The 16,677-nt window shown below is 34.0% G+C and overlaps 2 protein-coding genes across 3 annotated transcripts in view; one reads left to right on the top strand and one right to left on the bottom strand.

The window, feature by feature from the left end:
- PLCZ1 (phospholipase C zeta 1) overlaps positions 1-13,646 on the bottom strand; it is a 40,598-nt gene extending 26,952 nt beyond the window's left edge. The window contains 6 exon segments of one of the 2 annotated variants that reach the window (NM_001323227.1): positions 1,676-1,828; positions 2,537-2,681; positions 4,005-4,206; positions 9,353-9,587; positions 12,891-13,014; positions 13,616-13,646. In NM_001323227.1, coding sequence (NP_001310156.1) covers positions 1,676-1,828; positions 2,537-2,681; positions 4,005-4,206; positions 9,353-9,587; positions 12,891-13,014; positions 13,616-13,629 — 873 coding nt within the window. In that variant the 5' untranslated portion in view covers positions 13,630-13,646. 2 annotated transcript variants of the gene reach the window in all.
- A 201-nt stretch (positions 13,647-13,847) lies between these two features.
- Positions 13,848-14,892, top strand: CAPZA3 (capping actin protein of muscle Z-line subunit alpha 3). Its single transcript, XM_015867967.3, has one exon. The coding sequence runs from the start codon at positions 13,957-13,959 to the stop codon at positions 14,809-14,811; it is 855 nt and encodes a 284-aa protein (XP_015723453.2). The 5' UTR covers positions 13,848-13,956; the 3' UTR covers positions 14,812-14,892.
- Positions 14,893-16,677: the final 1,785 nt, after the last annotated feature.

Below are 16,677 nucleotides of genomic sequence, written 5' to 3'. Positions count from 1 at the left end.
TGGACACTGATATAAAAATATTTTGCTACAATCTTAAAAAAAGATGTTTATGAGAAATTTATAAAGCTGTAGTAAATAGATTCAGAATAACACTGCTATGAAAATAAGCAGTATTATGATACTCTAGCAAATCTTTTGGGCAAACTACTTTAAAAATGTTTTTTCCTGACAATTACTTTACCAAAATCTACCTCAGTGAGTGTTGACACAGTTAAGATAATTTCCATCTTGTTTTGAAACAAAACACTTGCATTTGCATCATTCCATTTCAGTTACTGTAAAGAAGTGTAGAAAATAGATCTTAAATATCCCTGATGTCAGTGAAAAGCCCAAATGACAATTTTGCACGCACCTATTTGTGTTACAAGACATTAAAAAATATTTTGTTCCTGTAAGAACATTCAGTGCAAAGACTGGTACAATGGGAATTTTAAAATTTTCAACCCTCATCTAATTTCCTTTTCTGACTTCATATCCCTGGGGTCTCAAGCCAGCAGCTGAGAAACACTGCCTAAGGGCAAATAACAAAGAATAAGAGAAAATGTTTTTAGCAGTAACAGTACTCAGTGAAATGGTTTCATCAACACTTTTATCAACAACAACCAAAAAAATATATATAAATTTAGGTTTGCATTTCTAAAACAACATGAAACTTTGGGATTTTTTTTTTTAATCTAAGGAACTAAGTTAAATTACCAGATAACAGGTACACCAATAAATAGGCAATTTTTGTTTTAAAGCATAACTTTGTTTTAAAATTTTTAGAGTTTGTTTCCTCTTTTAGAACTTTCAAACAATGGACTTGAGAACAGGAGCAGAGAAGGGAGGGGAAGGAAGAGGAGAGAATTTCAGTTTAATTTCAAAATATTGACTGTACAGGTCAATAGAAACTTTGAAGTTTTTTATTATAGAAAAATCTGAAAATTTGTTCATAACGTTCAAATTCCAACACTGAATTTCCAAAACCTGGTGTTTGCATAGCTTTCAGATTTGGAGTTCAGATTCAGTACTAATTTCTAGAATCTTTGACAAGTAACTTAACTAAGGTTTATAGGTTGCTTTTTATTTTATATGAAAACAGGGCAGCTGTAATGCATCTTGTCACTGAGAACCATTCTAACACTGAATAAAACTGCATATTAAAAACTGAATACCAAAACTGAAATTACTGTAATTTCTTTAGACTATGACTTAATGTGAATTAAACTGCCAGAGAGTGGTTCATCTAAAGAAGCAGTTCTATGTCAGAAAGGCGGTAGTCTAAACACAGAAAAAAGCATCTGTTTTTAAGGAGTGTAGATTTTTCAAAATATAAAATAAAATAAAACATTTAATGTATACAAAGCACCAGAATTTGGATTTGTCTGAACTGCCACATGTAAGACCTCTCTCAAAAAAATTTTCATTATGTATTTTATGAATACGTGCTTCAACGTGGTACTGGAATGTTTTCCTGTAATCTAAAATTCCCATCAATCTGTATGATTTATTTCTTCAAGTAAATATTTTCATGTATTTTGTCTCACTTAACTTTTTATTTATTTATTTATCTATTTTACCATCTGAAGTCTCTACAGATGCCAGTTGAGCAGTTTCAGAAGAGTTTAAAAAAAAAAAAAAAAAGGCAACTTTTTTTTTTCACTAACTTCTACAGAGCAAAACACAATATTATTACCTCAGGAGAAGGTAGTTGAGTTATCGCCGTCTTACTGATTGTTGAAGTAAGAAGTTTGTCACCTAGAATACTTAGTAAATACTCTGCCATCCTTTCTTGTTGCTTAGGGCTGCAGTGATTCTCCAAAGATAGCACAACTGGATAATCAGACGCCTAAAAAATAGAATTTAAAGTCTATTATGATTAAGTAATACAAAGAAGATCCCCCAAAATATATTGCAGAAGGCCTCTTAGTAATTCATATTTTCATTCTATTTGCAAAATATTTTGAACATGTGTTTGTTTTTTAAGGTTAGTTACAGAATAGTAAAGCTCACAACACTTATGAGAAAGGGAAATAGTTGAAATAGTAACATAAATCCAAAGAAGAGAAAAAAAAACATCATCCTCAGGAAATTAAGAGGAGTTAGAAACAAATCTATGTAGATTAAAAACAAAAAAAAAAAACAAAACAAAAAAAAAAGCAATGCTATTTTTTAAAATAATGTCATAACATTGTCTTTGGACTATTCTTTACCTATCACAGTACTCAAGAGAGATGTGGAAAATCTGGTAAATTTCGGAGAATGCTTCAAAGGAGACATGCCCATTTCAATTGTATAAAAAATTTTCATAAATCATCAGCTAATGAATAAAATCTTTGCTTGGATGGTATCTAAACTGACAGTATATAAAGAAATAATCATTTTTTATTCAATTTTTAACACTTTTTCACCGTAATTTATTTTAGTGATGCTCATTCTATAAAGGGTATCTCAGTTTCTCAGTTTTGATTTTTACCCCTGAGAATCTCAAGAAAACAGCACATTTACAGGCTTTATTAAAACATTATAGCATTTTAACTAACATACATATACGTACCACAAAAGCATACTTGTCTACTGCGTGAATTACAGAAGAAAATGTAAGTTTGCTTGTTAAGGTGTGACCATGATATACAACAGGATCATTGTTTGAGCCATCCCAGCAGTCAATTTCGAGACAACGGCATCCTTTTAACAGAGCACTTTGAAAGAACAAAGGACAAAATTTACAGTTAAAAGGAAAATACCTCATTTCTTTTTATGTCAGTGTATTTCTGCTTACAAGCACATAAAATACAAAAATACTAGTCTATAATCAGAATTGATAAATCCTAGGAAGTTATAAAGATATGAGACAGAGCTCTATTTTCTGCTGTTCATCTTAGGCATTTAGGTAATAAATTTATTAGTGCATTAAGGAGGAAGACAGATTATATGAATATCCTTCATTAAGAAATTTAAAAAGAGTCAACATTTTAAATAAAAGACTTCAGAATGTTGGTAAATGTATGCTTAGAATAGAATAAGAAATACTTGAGAGGTTGTTGTTGTTGTTGTTACTTCATTTGACCTTCCAGTGCTATTCTATGAACATTATTTTACCTTGTTTTATTCTTTCATTTAAGTCTTGTCCTTTACATGTTAACAATATCTTAAAGATGCATCTAGATATATTTTCTAACATTTCTAATAACCATAGAAAAACAGAAAGTTAAAAGGTTTAATGTCATGCTTGCAATTACTTTAAGCAACACAGTTTTTACCTCAAATAATTTTAAATACTGCTAGAATTAAATTCACTAGTGTTAGTGATGACTGCAAGCCATTAGAGAATATTTAGAGAGCAACCAAAACAAAAAATTTCACAGTGCTTTTAAATATCCCAGCCAAAATTATGACAAATTTAAAAGCCTTTTTCTCCCACTCTTCTTATTTCTGCTAAATGCACCTTGGCCATAAGGCATATTTGTTTCCTTCTGCTCTTGGACTCATATGCTGCAGAACTGAACACATCTTCTCTCTCTTGGCTACTATAATGCCCACATAAGACCTCTGTCACTTTTCATTGCTGTTTCCAAATTGGTTGCATTGTAACACACACTAATCACAGACAGCCTTGACACACAGCAACACAGCATGCACTTACGTCCTGTATATTGATCAGAACTGAGCTGGCCCAGGAATTTTACATTTATTTGTAATTTTTTCACAGTATGTTGAGAATAAAATCTGATTAAATCACATACTGTACTGCATGCTATAGATTTATTTTGCTATGAAGTAGATGTTATGTGCTATAAGTGAAACAATGGATTATTTCCAGTCTATGAGCAAGTAGTTTGGCAAATATATTGAAAAGACTGCACACAAAAAATAAGACTTGTTTCCCACGTTCATCCACTGTGGTTATTGTTAAGCAGCATTACCTGTGAGTTACATTTAAAAAGCCAAAGAATGTTTACAATATTGGTTAAAAAACAAACATCAAACAAACAAACAAACAAACAAAAACTACTTCTAAATACCTGATATATCCATTTAAATCACTGGGTCCTATTAGCTGGTCAGATACCAAGTAGGTATTGTGAGAAGATGAAATAAAATAGTCACATAATGGGTGGTTCATATCTTGGTAGACGGTCCGGTGCTCTTTTCTGAATATTGTACAATCTTCTGAACTCAGGTACCTTATAAATCCTTCAAATGACAATTGTCTTCTATTCCTGACTGTTCAAAAACAACAACAAAAAAAAGAAACGAAAAAAAATTCTGGTGCGAAGTTAAGCTGATAGCTATATCTGTGTATTTTTCATTATTTTTAGTAAACAATTCAGAATATGGATAAATGTTTTACAGCATAACACTTCCCTGCAATTTTTTAATTCATAAAAAGCAATATGAACATAAATGTCATATCTGTACAGTTCTGGAGTTGATGCGGTTCTAAATTATGAGAGAAAATTAGTGTGTTTTTGTGCTTTCATAGTTCTGTGGATTTTAGGAGAAAGAAAAAACACACACACACAAAAAAAAAAAAACATTTGCAACTCTCCTAATTAAATATAAAGTAAAATATGTGCTGTTGTTTAGTTTTGGAAAGTAATGTGCCGGTCAGTGCACAAAGAGATTTTTTCTCAGTAGAAAATAATGGATTTTTTCTCAAATATGTCATTGAGAGACTGTCAGAATAATCTTGCAGAAACTGTGATTCCTAACATCGAACATCTTAAATGGTGGAAAATCCCAAATAGCTAATGATAAAATGATTATTTGATTAGAAGTATTTGAAATAAAAAATATCATCTTAACAACATAAATTACTGCCTGCAAGGATGAATTTGAAATCAAGCTTATTATATTACTGCTTCTATAACAAATCATGCTAATTGCCTTCATACCAGTGATAGTCATCCCATTTGTTTTGTTATTTAACTGAATTAATGACAAACAGATCCATTATATTGCCAACTGTTGCTCTAATGTCATGCTTCAAATGTAACTATTTTGCAAATGATATAATCTCAGATGTCTGTTTTGATTCAAAACACAACCTAGTTTGAATTAGTCAGGGATTTTTCCCAGTTCTGACTGCAAAATAACCTTATTTTTGTCACCATAGTTAGATAGTGATGCTTAAGCAATAAGTAATCAGACAGTACTTTATGCTAACAGTAACATGGAGTTTCCAAATTACTTTGCTATTTTTTATATTATTTTGGCTTACTTATTAATAATATTTATAATACTTATTATTTTGGCTTATTTACATAAATAAATAAGAGATGGTTGTAGTTTTTTCCTGAAGAGAACATATGTTTATATAATTGCACTCATCGATTAGTCCCTTTAAACTAGAAACATTACTTTGTACGGTAAATATGTATTACTTTGATAGCCAGGATATAAGCTCTTTGGCTTCAGAGTTCATTTCATTTTTCTCATCACTGGAAAAAAATTATGTGTCTCTATATAGCTTACTATGGGGCCTTGCATTGCATTCATTTACAGCTCTTTTCTCAGAGACCTAGAGCTGCTATATTTGACCTGCATACAACTAAGGTTCTTTTTCTGGAGAACTATCAAAATTCATTGCAACTTTGTAAATCAAAACTGGTAATCAGTAGAAAAGTGCACTAACAGTTCTGTCAGCATACATGCAAAACAGCATCACATGGTCATAAACAGCATACCATCTGCTGAAATAATTTTTCATAGAAGACCTCCTGTTTAGTAAAAAAAGGTCACAGTTTTTAGAATCTAAGATAGAAGAAGGCTTAAATTGTTATTCCTACTGTTCGTTCATGATATTGGTTCATAACTCTCTTAACAGTGAAGGAAACCTATTGGGTTTCATTGGAACCCGCTCTTATCTTTGTCTGATGAAGATACCAAAATTGGTTAAGAATGCAAGTGCAGTTCTTTTTAAATTCTGATAAACAGCACAACCATACTATTTTCCGGTCCTTAACAGATACTTTCTTTTTCTGTATTAAAAGAAATGGGAATACATCTTCATAAGCATCCTATGGGGAAAAGATGCTTTCATCAAGGTCTTATGCATCTCCCTAGAGGAACCTCAATCTTTTTCTCCATTAGCAGTATTTAGTAAACACATATCCATTTGATGCAGAAATAAAATGTGAAAGCAAGGGAAGATTTCTGTCTTCTTGTAGTTTCTTCTTGTTTACAAAATTCAATGCTTTTTTCTTGCCCTCACTTTTCAGATAGTCTGAAACACAATTTATTACTAATATTCTTTTTTCCAGTGGTAATTGTTGTAAAAAAAAAAAAAAAAAAAAAAAGTTTTTCTCTCATTGTCAGTCTAATTGAGGAAAATTGCCATTTTTTTGAAAGACATATTATATTAAATGCCTACATTTTTTAGAGTTCATCTCCTCCTACTTTCTTAATTTAGAACCTCTTTGTGGAAAGTAATAATGAAATTAAGCTTTCATAAATTGTTGGACAAATCTATCTAAAATATAGTGTTTATATAGAGTGTAGATGGCACATGCAAGCACGAAAGCAAGATTTTCAAAGTAGGATTATGCATTTTGAACAGTTTTTATACTGACTTACAGGAAAATATACAGATGGGAACAGAGACTTTGAATGGTACCACTCTGCAAATATGAGTGCTATGAGTCTCAGATCAAATCCATGCAAATATGAATTTTGAGAAACAAATAATAATAATAAATCCCCTATACTAAATTGTAAAAATATAAAGTTCCTTTGGCCATTCGGTTGGCATATCATGGTTCCTTTAATATCACTTAATGAGTCAAGAGTTCTATATGAAATTAGGAATGGAATGGAGAGATATCTGAATGTTTGTATGCACCAAAATTGACATTTCAGCATTAGTAAGAGGCAACTGTCAGGTGATTCACATGTTAACCAATTCTATGATCACAAACATTAGCATACAGACTCACAAATCTGTTAATGCAGCATTTTGTCATTAGAAATTTAAATTGTATAATAAAAATGGAAGAGAAATGTATTCTGTACTGTTTCTGAACAAACTACAGCATCTGCATAGAGCTAATTTAGAATTACGACACAGTGGGATTGAAAAGTTGTCTCTCTGTGGACACAAATGTTATCAATGGACAAAATGTTAACAATTGACTTATCAATGTTGTACATATCCAGTTACTGCTTTTATCATCATCTTCACATATCAGTGATACTAAGTTTATCAGATAATGGCTGTTACTATTAGCAAACCAGTCAATCAAGTGTCAAAATCTGCCCTTTTCTCTTTTTGTAAAATACAGGACAAGGCTGGCAGATGAGTCTACAGATCATCTTGACGAAGGGTACACTACATCATATTCAGAATGACAGTTGCACAGAAAGGTATATCACGACACCATATGAATCAACTAGCATGTCAATCATATCTAGAACTTTCTACTAAATATGTTTGAGTGGGAGTATTTGTCCAGTCAAAGCAGTATGAGCAAGACAGCATTTCATTCAGCAGTATTATTTCCAATAACAGGGTAAACAATTTTTTCACAGATGAAGAAAAATCATAAATTTGGCTAAAATCTCTAATGTAAACCAGAAATTAAAGGGGGAAAAAAAAAAAAAAAAAAAAAAACACTTGATATTTACAACTGTATTTGCGAACTGAGTAAAGATTCTTATTCTTTTAACCACTTTATAGCTATTAACTTTCTAGTAAATCATTCAAAACAAACTCTTAAACAGGCAACTTATGTACTTACTTAGGAAAGACAAATTTTCAGAAAGAGTAGGATATATTTAATGAAATTTGTTCTAATTTGAAGCATAGCCTCTACAGTTAATGACAAAAGGAAGATTTTGTAACCACTGCTGGACAGTGAGTGGCTTAGTGAAACACCAAATGCCTTTTGCTTCTGATTGAAAGCATGATACAGCTTTTCCCACAACAATGGGTATGATCTGCATAGACATTCCAGAGTCCTTTTCTCAAAAGGAAGATTTTCCCCTTCTTGAATTTATTTTTAAGTTTTCCTTACTCAGTATGAAACAATGGGAACCAAAGGAAACAAACACTGTTAAAAATTCAATATTTGTCTTCTTCTGAACAAAGAAAGTTTCCATTAAAATGTATTTAGGCCTGATTTCCTTTTTTCAGCTTACTAGCAAATTTCATCTCTGGTTACGTTCAGAGTAACAGCAGAAATGTAACAGCACAACTTGAAGCATCCATCAATAGCTGGAAATCACACGTGTTACAGATCTAACAAATCACTCATCTCACATTTCTACTGATTCAGAAAGGGAAAATATACTGCAAAATATTACTGATATCTGGAAGTGCCTAGCTTGAGTATCAAATTCTAGTCTGAATTATTAGTACTAGCTGCTTAGATAGCTTCCTTCCACCACACCACAAGAAGTGTCATGGATTTGCTGAGAATATTAGAAGTGAAATAGCATTTAAAAAAAAAAAAAAAATCACTATAAAACTCAAAGTGTTGGAAGCTACAGGGGAGGAATAAAGAAATGTAGTTTGGGTATGCAGAAATGGTGTTAGGGAAGCTAAAATTCAACTCAATTTGAAACTGTCTTGGGAGTTCAGTGGGAACATGAAGCACTTTTATTGCTGCACTGCCCGTTTTTAAAAATATGTCGTCCTGCTGTTGAATGGGGTAGGTGGCTTAGCTGACAGACTATCAGTCTGTCAGCATTGTTTAAGTTCACCACATTTGCAAGACTGCTTTAATGCATCCCTCATATTTTTACCAACTATACCCAGCTGACAGCAAAGCAGGGTAACTGTTCAGGATTTCAGCCTTACTTCTGTGAAACCACTGCATTAGATTACTTCTACAGCTAAACTTTTTGCCATGTATCACTGCAGACAGCTTGCTACTGAAATATTATTTGTATTTTTTTATTTCTAGAGTCCAGCACTTGTATTCCTCTAATTAATTAAACTAAATGGTTGTCACTAAAGAATCCATCTGGCTTCCTAGTAATGCTCATACACATGTTACAGCAGGCATTAAAAAATTTAGTGCAGCTTCCCTACTCTATGAAAATTACATTTTATTTGAAGCAGTCTACACCTATATTTTTGACCAGTGTGTTGCAACAAGGGTTAACGACTGAGCTGCTCATGTCCTTTTGCTGAGTAAATATACTGTGCTTTATTAATAGTTTCTAATATTATCATATTTATAATATTCCAAAACCTGAACTGAAAAAAAAATATATTTGCTACATGTGCTTACAAATAATATTATATAACAGTATTATAATACATTTTAAATGCCCAGTTTGCATAGTCAGATGAGTATTCAACAGTATAAACTGTCTATGAAAAGCACAAAAATAAGAGATAGAAATGAAATGCTTCAACTACACATACCTTCATCAATGGGTTCATACTTCAAAATGACTTCTAAGGCAGTTGTTGCAGTACCTTCAGTTATAAATTGTTCTTTTTTGAGAAATTCAATGAGCTCGGTGTCAGCAAGATCTTTGCGGTTTTGAGAGTAAGCACAGAAAATTTCATGAAATTCAGTTCTGTGTACAATAGCTCGATAAATTGCTCTGAAGTCTTCCATGTTAATCGTAGCTATCTTCTGCTTGTCAACTGTTTTCTGAAAACAAAAAAGTCAACACAACAATATACAATAACAAAAAGATACAGATAAACCAGTCTATTGTAATATTATAAGAACTAGAACAAGAGAGAAAGCTTAAGGCAAGTGACTACAATACATTATCAAATGATGTTCTTCTATATGCAATGTTTAGAGTTGTCTTTGTGTTAAAAGTGTTTTGTACAAATTAAAATGTACCATATGACACAGCATCTAAGCAACTAAAAGAAATTCCTATATAATACACGCGATATTAAAATATAAGTCTGCACTAAAATGCTATGCATTACAATTAATATGCAGCGTAAAGAATGTTGAGTGAAAAATATGCTTAATATAATACCTCTGTCACAGCAACTTGAACGAAATTGTAAGTACAGTATTTAAACTTTACATTGAATACACATCAAGTTGTGATCTGAAAAATGAAGAAGCATTTCATGTTATCTATCCTCTAAAAATTTCTAACAAAATATGTAGCTGTGCATATGAAATACATTTACATCAGTTTAACTTGCATTTGTTAAATTTGCTATTGTGTTGTTATTAATAGTTATTAATTGGTAAATTGTATTGGTATTAATGCAAATTGAAAATTTACTCCAAAAAATATCCAAAATCATACACAAATGGCAAATAATTGATTTTTTACCACTGTATGCTAATTAAAATTTGTAACTTTTCTCTCCTTCAAATGAGACTACAAAGGAGGTTGGATTTCACCACCTAATGATGACAGCTACTATGATTTGCAGAGCCTCCTCAGAAGTGTCCATACATATTAACTGTCTAACTTAAGCTCCGGCTGCTGTTTGATGAAAGCTTCTGATTACTACTAATTAGACTAATTAGACTAGTTTTGAAGAGACACCATAGAATCTAAAGGCCCGGTGCTACATGCCAGTTTATTCCGACTTAGTAAAGTTCCCACTAAGAGATGTCTGTGGAAGCAGAACAACAAAAAACACAATACAAGTAAAAGGTTCAAAAATTTTACATAGCAGTAGTGAAGTATTTGCTCTGTAAACAATCAGAAAAAAACGGTAACAATCGCTTTTGATAAAACTAAGCAGCAAGATAATCATACAGTAGAAAACTAATAATATGCTCTTTATTGCTGCTTGAAAAAGTCTTGGGTTCGTATCATTGAACTGTTTTTTTTAACAACTTTAAGGAAACTGCGAATTTACTTATAACTGTTCATCAGAAAAAGGAAATACCAACTCATTTAGAAATTAAGCATCTATGAGGGCTCAGGAGACCTTCTCTCAGCTATTGGCACAAAGTGAAACTGTCCAGAAAATTAGGTTTTCTATTTCATTGTCCTGTTCTGAAAGATAGATAAATACATTACCCAGGAGTATTTTTGAAATTAAAGAGCAAATATCTCATCAAAATATATATATTAAAAAAAAAAAAAAAAACAGACTGTTATAAAATTTTTATTGGCAGATTTTTATTATTATTATTTTCATTAAGACATATCACATCTTTTCAGAAAGTCAATATCTTGACTAAGGTTTAGTTCTGAGAAGTGTATTAACATTTATTATTCCTTTAAAATCTTTATGTTCATAATTCTGATATTGCCCCAAGGAGCATTGCAGTAAAGTAAATATAAAGAGAAAATAAAATGTAGTAGATTACACTTTAAAAACTGTTTCTTACAGAATAGATTTTTGCTATGTATAGTCATTTGATTATCAATGAATAGTTAGTGAAAATGATGGCAGAAAAAATTCCTTCCAGACTGTTTTGCAAGTTACGCCCCGTTAGAGCGATGAACAATTAGAGCTCCATAAATATTGAAAATAAGCAAATATCTCAAAAAGGGAATACCGCATAGCAGTGCTAAGAACAACTAGATCAGACTGTCAAACACATTATATGTTGAGTATACACTTTTGAGTATCTGTAGCTAAATCAGGCGTGTTCTGTTCAGACCACTTCCCCAAATAATTATTCACCACCCACAGTTCATCAAATATCTTGGATTTCTGTCAGAAATCAGGTGGATTCCTGGTGGAAAATAACATACAACTATGAGAAATAGTTTCAAGTTCTCATCAACTCCTCAAATTTAGAAGTTGTCTCAATGCAGTGAAAAATTCAAAAATCACAGGCACAACCCCATGTTTAGCAAGGACTGTGCTCACAGTTCACCTGGGCTAGAGAGAACAACAGAACAAGATGGAATGAGGAAACACGAGTGCTTTCCTTCTCCCTGCCTTCCCTGTAGTATGACAAGACCTAAAACTTTTGGAATTCCCAAAGCTAATTCTCCTCTATCAAATCTGGACAGAATTAGAAAACTGGTTACCAAACTGTCACATAAAAATCATATATAGTAATAGTCACGTTTCATTTCCTTAGGAAAATATCTTTACCAAATGGCTATTTTGGTTCAAGGAAAAAATATATAAACAAAATAAAATAAAATAAAATAAAATAAAATAAAATAAAATAAAATAAAAGAGATAAAATGAAAATCTGTGTAGCTTTTGATTTAATAGGATGCAGCTGAGGAACATGAAATCCCAATGCATCCAAAGGCACTCAATTTTACATTTTTTTCTCAGTGGGAATACATGAACCTGATCATCATATGAGAGCCTAAATTAAATTACCCTATTATTAAGGCTGATTTCTAGCTGTTTGATTTTTCATAAGTAGAAAACTCTTCAACGTTGCTGTATCTCAAGGCCACATCCTTCCCCAGGAGCGAGAGTGCTATGGATGTATGGGGTATCCAAGCATATCTTAAATGTTTCAGAAGAGAGGTGGAAAACTGACTAAGTAAGTGTGCTGGATTTATGTTGACTTGAAGCTGGAACAGATCAGATGCCTTCATACTGTTCTTTAGGCAACAGGATTGATAGCAATCTCTCTAATGGCTCTGAGCAGCATTAGCCAGGCATGTCTGCACTCATTATCTCAATCACAAAAGCAGCTCCATGGAATGAAGTCAGAATATTTACATTGTTCTCTGGTGAGGCCTTGTTACAATACAGTTGGGAATTGGGGTCTATATATTTATTTATTTTTATCACTCAAGACCATTTTACTGTGGTGAAGAGATGGTAGTGGTCATGCAACCACTCGGTTATCTGTTTTACACAGAAACAAAAGATCTGGATATGGCAGATTATTTGCTGATTTTGCACACTTTGTGAGCATGAAACTAATTTCACACACACACAAAATAATAAAAAAAATATATTTAAAATCACAGCTTATATAATACCCTTATGTAACTGACCTTCTAAATGTATGTGATCGCTGAATCTACATATTCCTCACCTTGAAAACATGTTTCACGTGGGCAGGATCAAAAGGCACATGCATTTTTTCAAGTAGTTTAACAGTGGCATCTAAATCAATCTTCCCATTCATGAAGTCATTCTGAATGATGCTCAAAAACCATGTATAAGAGACCAAGTTAAGGAAAAGTCTGACCTCTGCCATTGTTTCAATAAGGTGAGGCAATTAATATTTTAAACCTAAAGTGCTTGTATGTTTTTCTTCATATAGTCAAACCCCTTGTTTTCTGACTTCATACAGCAGGCTATGAGGAGCACAGAAATACATTTGTGCTCTGCACTCAGTAAAACATGGAGGCAAAAGGGTACAGAAAAGAGACAGAGAAAGATACAGGGAGAGTGTGCAGGACGATGAAGAGTAGTCAGGGGAAGAAAGGCCTGAGAGGGAGAGAAGGGAGAAACAGAGAGAGAGAGGAGGGACCACAGGAAAAGGAGTGTCCACGAGGAGCAGCAGTGAGGCGCTGTGCCCACCCCACTGGCCTAACCAGCCCAGGCTAGCACACCTTGAGCAGACCATCCTGCAGGCTTAGGTCGTCTTGCACTCCAGCCACGTGGTCCCATGCAGGACCAAGTCTGGCCTAGGCCTCAGGACAGATTCATGTGCAGGAAAATATCACACAATAGCAGGTGTCATAGAGAAGGCCAAGAGGAGGAGGAGGATGGGGAGGAAGAGGAGGCAAAGCTGAGGGAGGTGGAGGGGGATATCTTTTCTCCTCCATGGTGGCTCCACGTTGCGAGCTCCTTTTTCTTCACTTTCATGGCATTTCTAGCATGTGGCAGGTCATCATCTCAGAATGCTCCAGCTCCCAGTGGGGCCTTTTCCTTTCCTTCACACCCCAGCTCCTCTGCTGGGGGTCCAGCACCCTTTTGGTGCCTTCCCCACACTCAGACCCCACTGGCACTAGCTCCAGATATGTGAGGTCACAAACTGTGGAGTTCTGGAACTCACAACTGCTCCCATCTCCGAACTATCTTGTGGCTGTTCCCTCAGCATCTCCTCCTCTCGCCTGTCATCTTCCATCTTTCTCTTAGCCCTGACCTCAATCATGAGTGTGGGGCAGGGGCTGCCTGAGTCAGAGAAGGTGTCCCTCATCTGCAGACTGCTGCACCAGTCCCCTCCAGGGGAGTTCAGGCAGATTGTCCAAGATCTCTGTGATCTGCTCCAAGATGATGAACTGGTGAAGCAGGAGGCTGCCCGCGCTGGGGCTCGTCACAATAAGAGCAATTTCACCCCTGTCCTTGTAAATGGGAGCACTGTGCTACTGACTCAGTACAATGACTTAGGCGGAAACCGCTTTTTTTACCCCCAAGACAAATTCTCCTTTGAGATTGACCATTTGAGTGGGGTAACCAGCAACACCCATTTGCATAGAGTAATGCTAGATGAGGGGGAGCTGTGGAGAGGAGCCCTCCACAAAGGCTTGAATGTCTACGTAAACTGCCATTTTCCTGTAGGGAACTGCTGTGTGTTCAAAAAAAGCCTGGGGAAGAGTCCGATATTAGTGGCCTGCATTGAGGCTCATCAGTACCAACCTTCAAAACACTGGAACAGCCTTTGGAAGTCTGACTGGACTTTTGCTCTGACTCCATTTATGACCCGCGTTACAGGGATATTTGTTCTCCAGCTACACTACTTCAGAGATGCTAACTTTCATGTAACTGTCAAAAAGTCTGTAAGTGAGTCTCTGCATGTGATAGACCTAAATCAGTTTGTCACAGATTTCGTGAAGTTTGTGAAAGCCGAAGACAACAAGATTCATGCTGCCATTCTGCAAAACATCCAGGCCTTGTCAGAGCATGCATGGAGGAAAAATCTGCGAAGGAGACTCCCTATTACTCGTACTTTCATGAACTGGAATGAATTGTTGAACAATCAGCATCTGAAGACCAGTGTTTCCTAAAAAGAAGTACCTACATTATTACTGAATTGCACTGTATGATCCAGAGCCTCAAATAAATAAATGAATAACTGAAGGACAAAACAGGGATGCTTTCTGGTTGATTTATTTCTAAATTGCTCAGGAGAGTGTAGAAGCTGTGATCAATCAACTCTTTGAAGTTAATTCACATCAATAGAGACAAAGTTATTTGCTGTTCATCATTTTTTTTCCATTCATGTACTTTTTAACTGCTACTAGAGATACTAGTAATGCTGACTGTCAAAGGCAGTGTACCACTGCAGATGAGTCAGTAAGTAAAATCTTACTTTCCTTTGTAATTTCCCTCATTATGACATATATTTGATTATTCATACTAAATGGAACATTTGTAATAGGAAAATTAGTAAGATTGGTAAAGACATGGAGATGTTATTGCTAGATTTTTTAGTGCTACAGAAACCCAAGAAATCCGGCCTTCAAACTCTTCATGTGCATCACTGTATGCGCAAGAAAACTGCGAATAGAGGCAGATCAGTACACAGAACAAGTAAATTTTTTACAGTTGTTGCAGATAATAGAAACACCGAGTGTCTCCTTTCACTCATTATAGAATAAAGAATACTACTACTCCCAGTTTCCACCTAGTTTTGAAGTGTTTATTACAAATGACAAAGGAATGTATGTAACTCACTCCATTTTTTTCCAGTGTGAAACAATAAAATACATCCATATATTGCAACCTACAGTGGTACTCAAACATCCAGTTATACCTATTCTGTAAAAGCTGCTATAACAATATAAAATAAAAGCTCTTACCTACCAAAGTTACAACTATAAGAAAGTTAAACAAAGAGAGAGGACAATGATACAGGAGTGTGGCATAAGAAGAACAGAATGGACAGTGAAGAACAGGACCAGAAAGAACATGGAGTACTTGTTGGTAATAGCTCAGATGACAAAATTAACAACAAAAGATCATTTATGTTACATCAGATAGTTTGATTAGATTTTGTGCATAGATAGAATGAGATTCAGGAGTACATAATATAGCATGTATATGTATATCTTATTTTCACACATTCTTTTTGATACATTGCTAACATGTTCATTACAATATATTAAATGCCTATCACTTGCTGTTTTCTGTAAATACACATTTTAATTAATTTTATTAGAAACAAACAATTTGAAACAGTCAACACTAAAATTTCTGAAAATAATGAGCATTTAGGCAACATTCTTACAAATGTTGTTTCAAATGGGAGCATAAGATTTTGCTTTTTTCATAACTTCTAGTGGCAATTATGCTGTCAGATGAGTTAAGTACATGCCCTGTATTCGTTTAGGAGGTTCATTATTGTATACATCAGGATATAATAACTAATTACCCAGAGAATCCAATAACAAAAATGTGTCCAGTATAAAAATCATCATTCTACATCACTCTATGTTTTTGATGATAAAGTCATATGCCCAATTTTTGTTTATGAGCAAACGTTTATAAAGCCTTATTGCAGAAGTAAAGGTCATGCTGTTGGCAATATTTGAATGTAACTGAAATAAATGAAATATTTATATCTGAATTTCTTCAGACTTGCCTTGACTGGAGTACATTTCTCATCTGAGTTTTCATCTATATGAAAGCACAAAGATTTGGGGTAATTTTGTGCTAATTCATGTGCAGAAAAGCATTTGTCATTCAAAGTTTCCTTCCAGCAAGCAGAGAGCAGACTGCTGCCCTTGTAACAATGTCCCTTGACAATACATGTTACAGATGCCCACTTGTTAGAGAATCTGCACCATGTATGTGAAGAGGGAGAAGGATGGAGTGCATGGAGACCGTCCTCTGTGCTCCTTTGGTTCTTCACAGAATGCTGTATTATGTAT

This window comes from Coturnix japonica, chromosome 1 (genome assembly GCF_054131305.1).
Source record: "Coturnix japonica strain WE chromosome 1, WE-NBRP24, whole genome shotgun sequence".
Lineage (NCBI taxonomy): Eukaryota > Metazoa > Chordata > Aves > Galliformes > Phasianidae > Coturnix > Coturnix japonica.
This window is presented reverse-complemented; position numbering and strand designations above follow the sequence as displayed.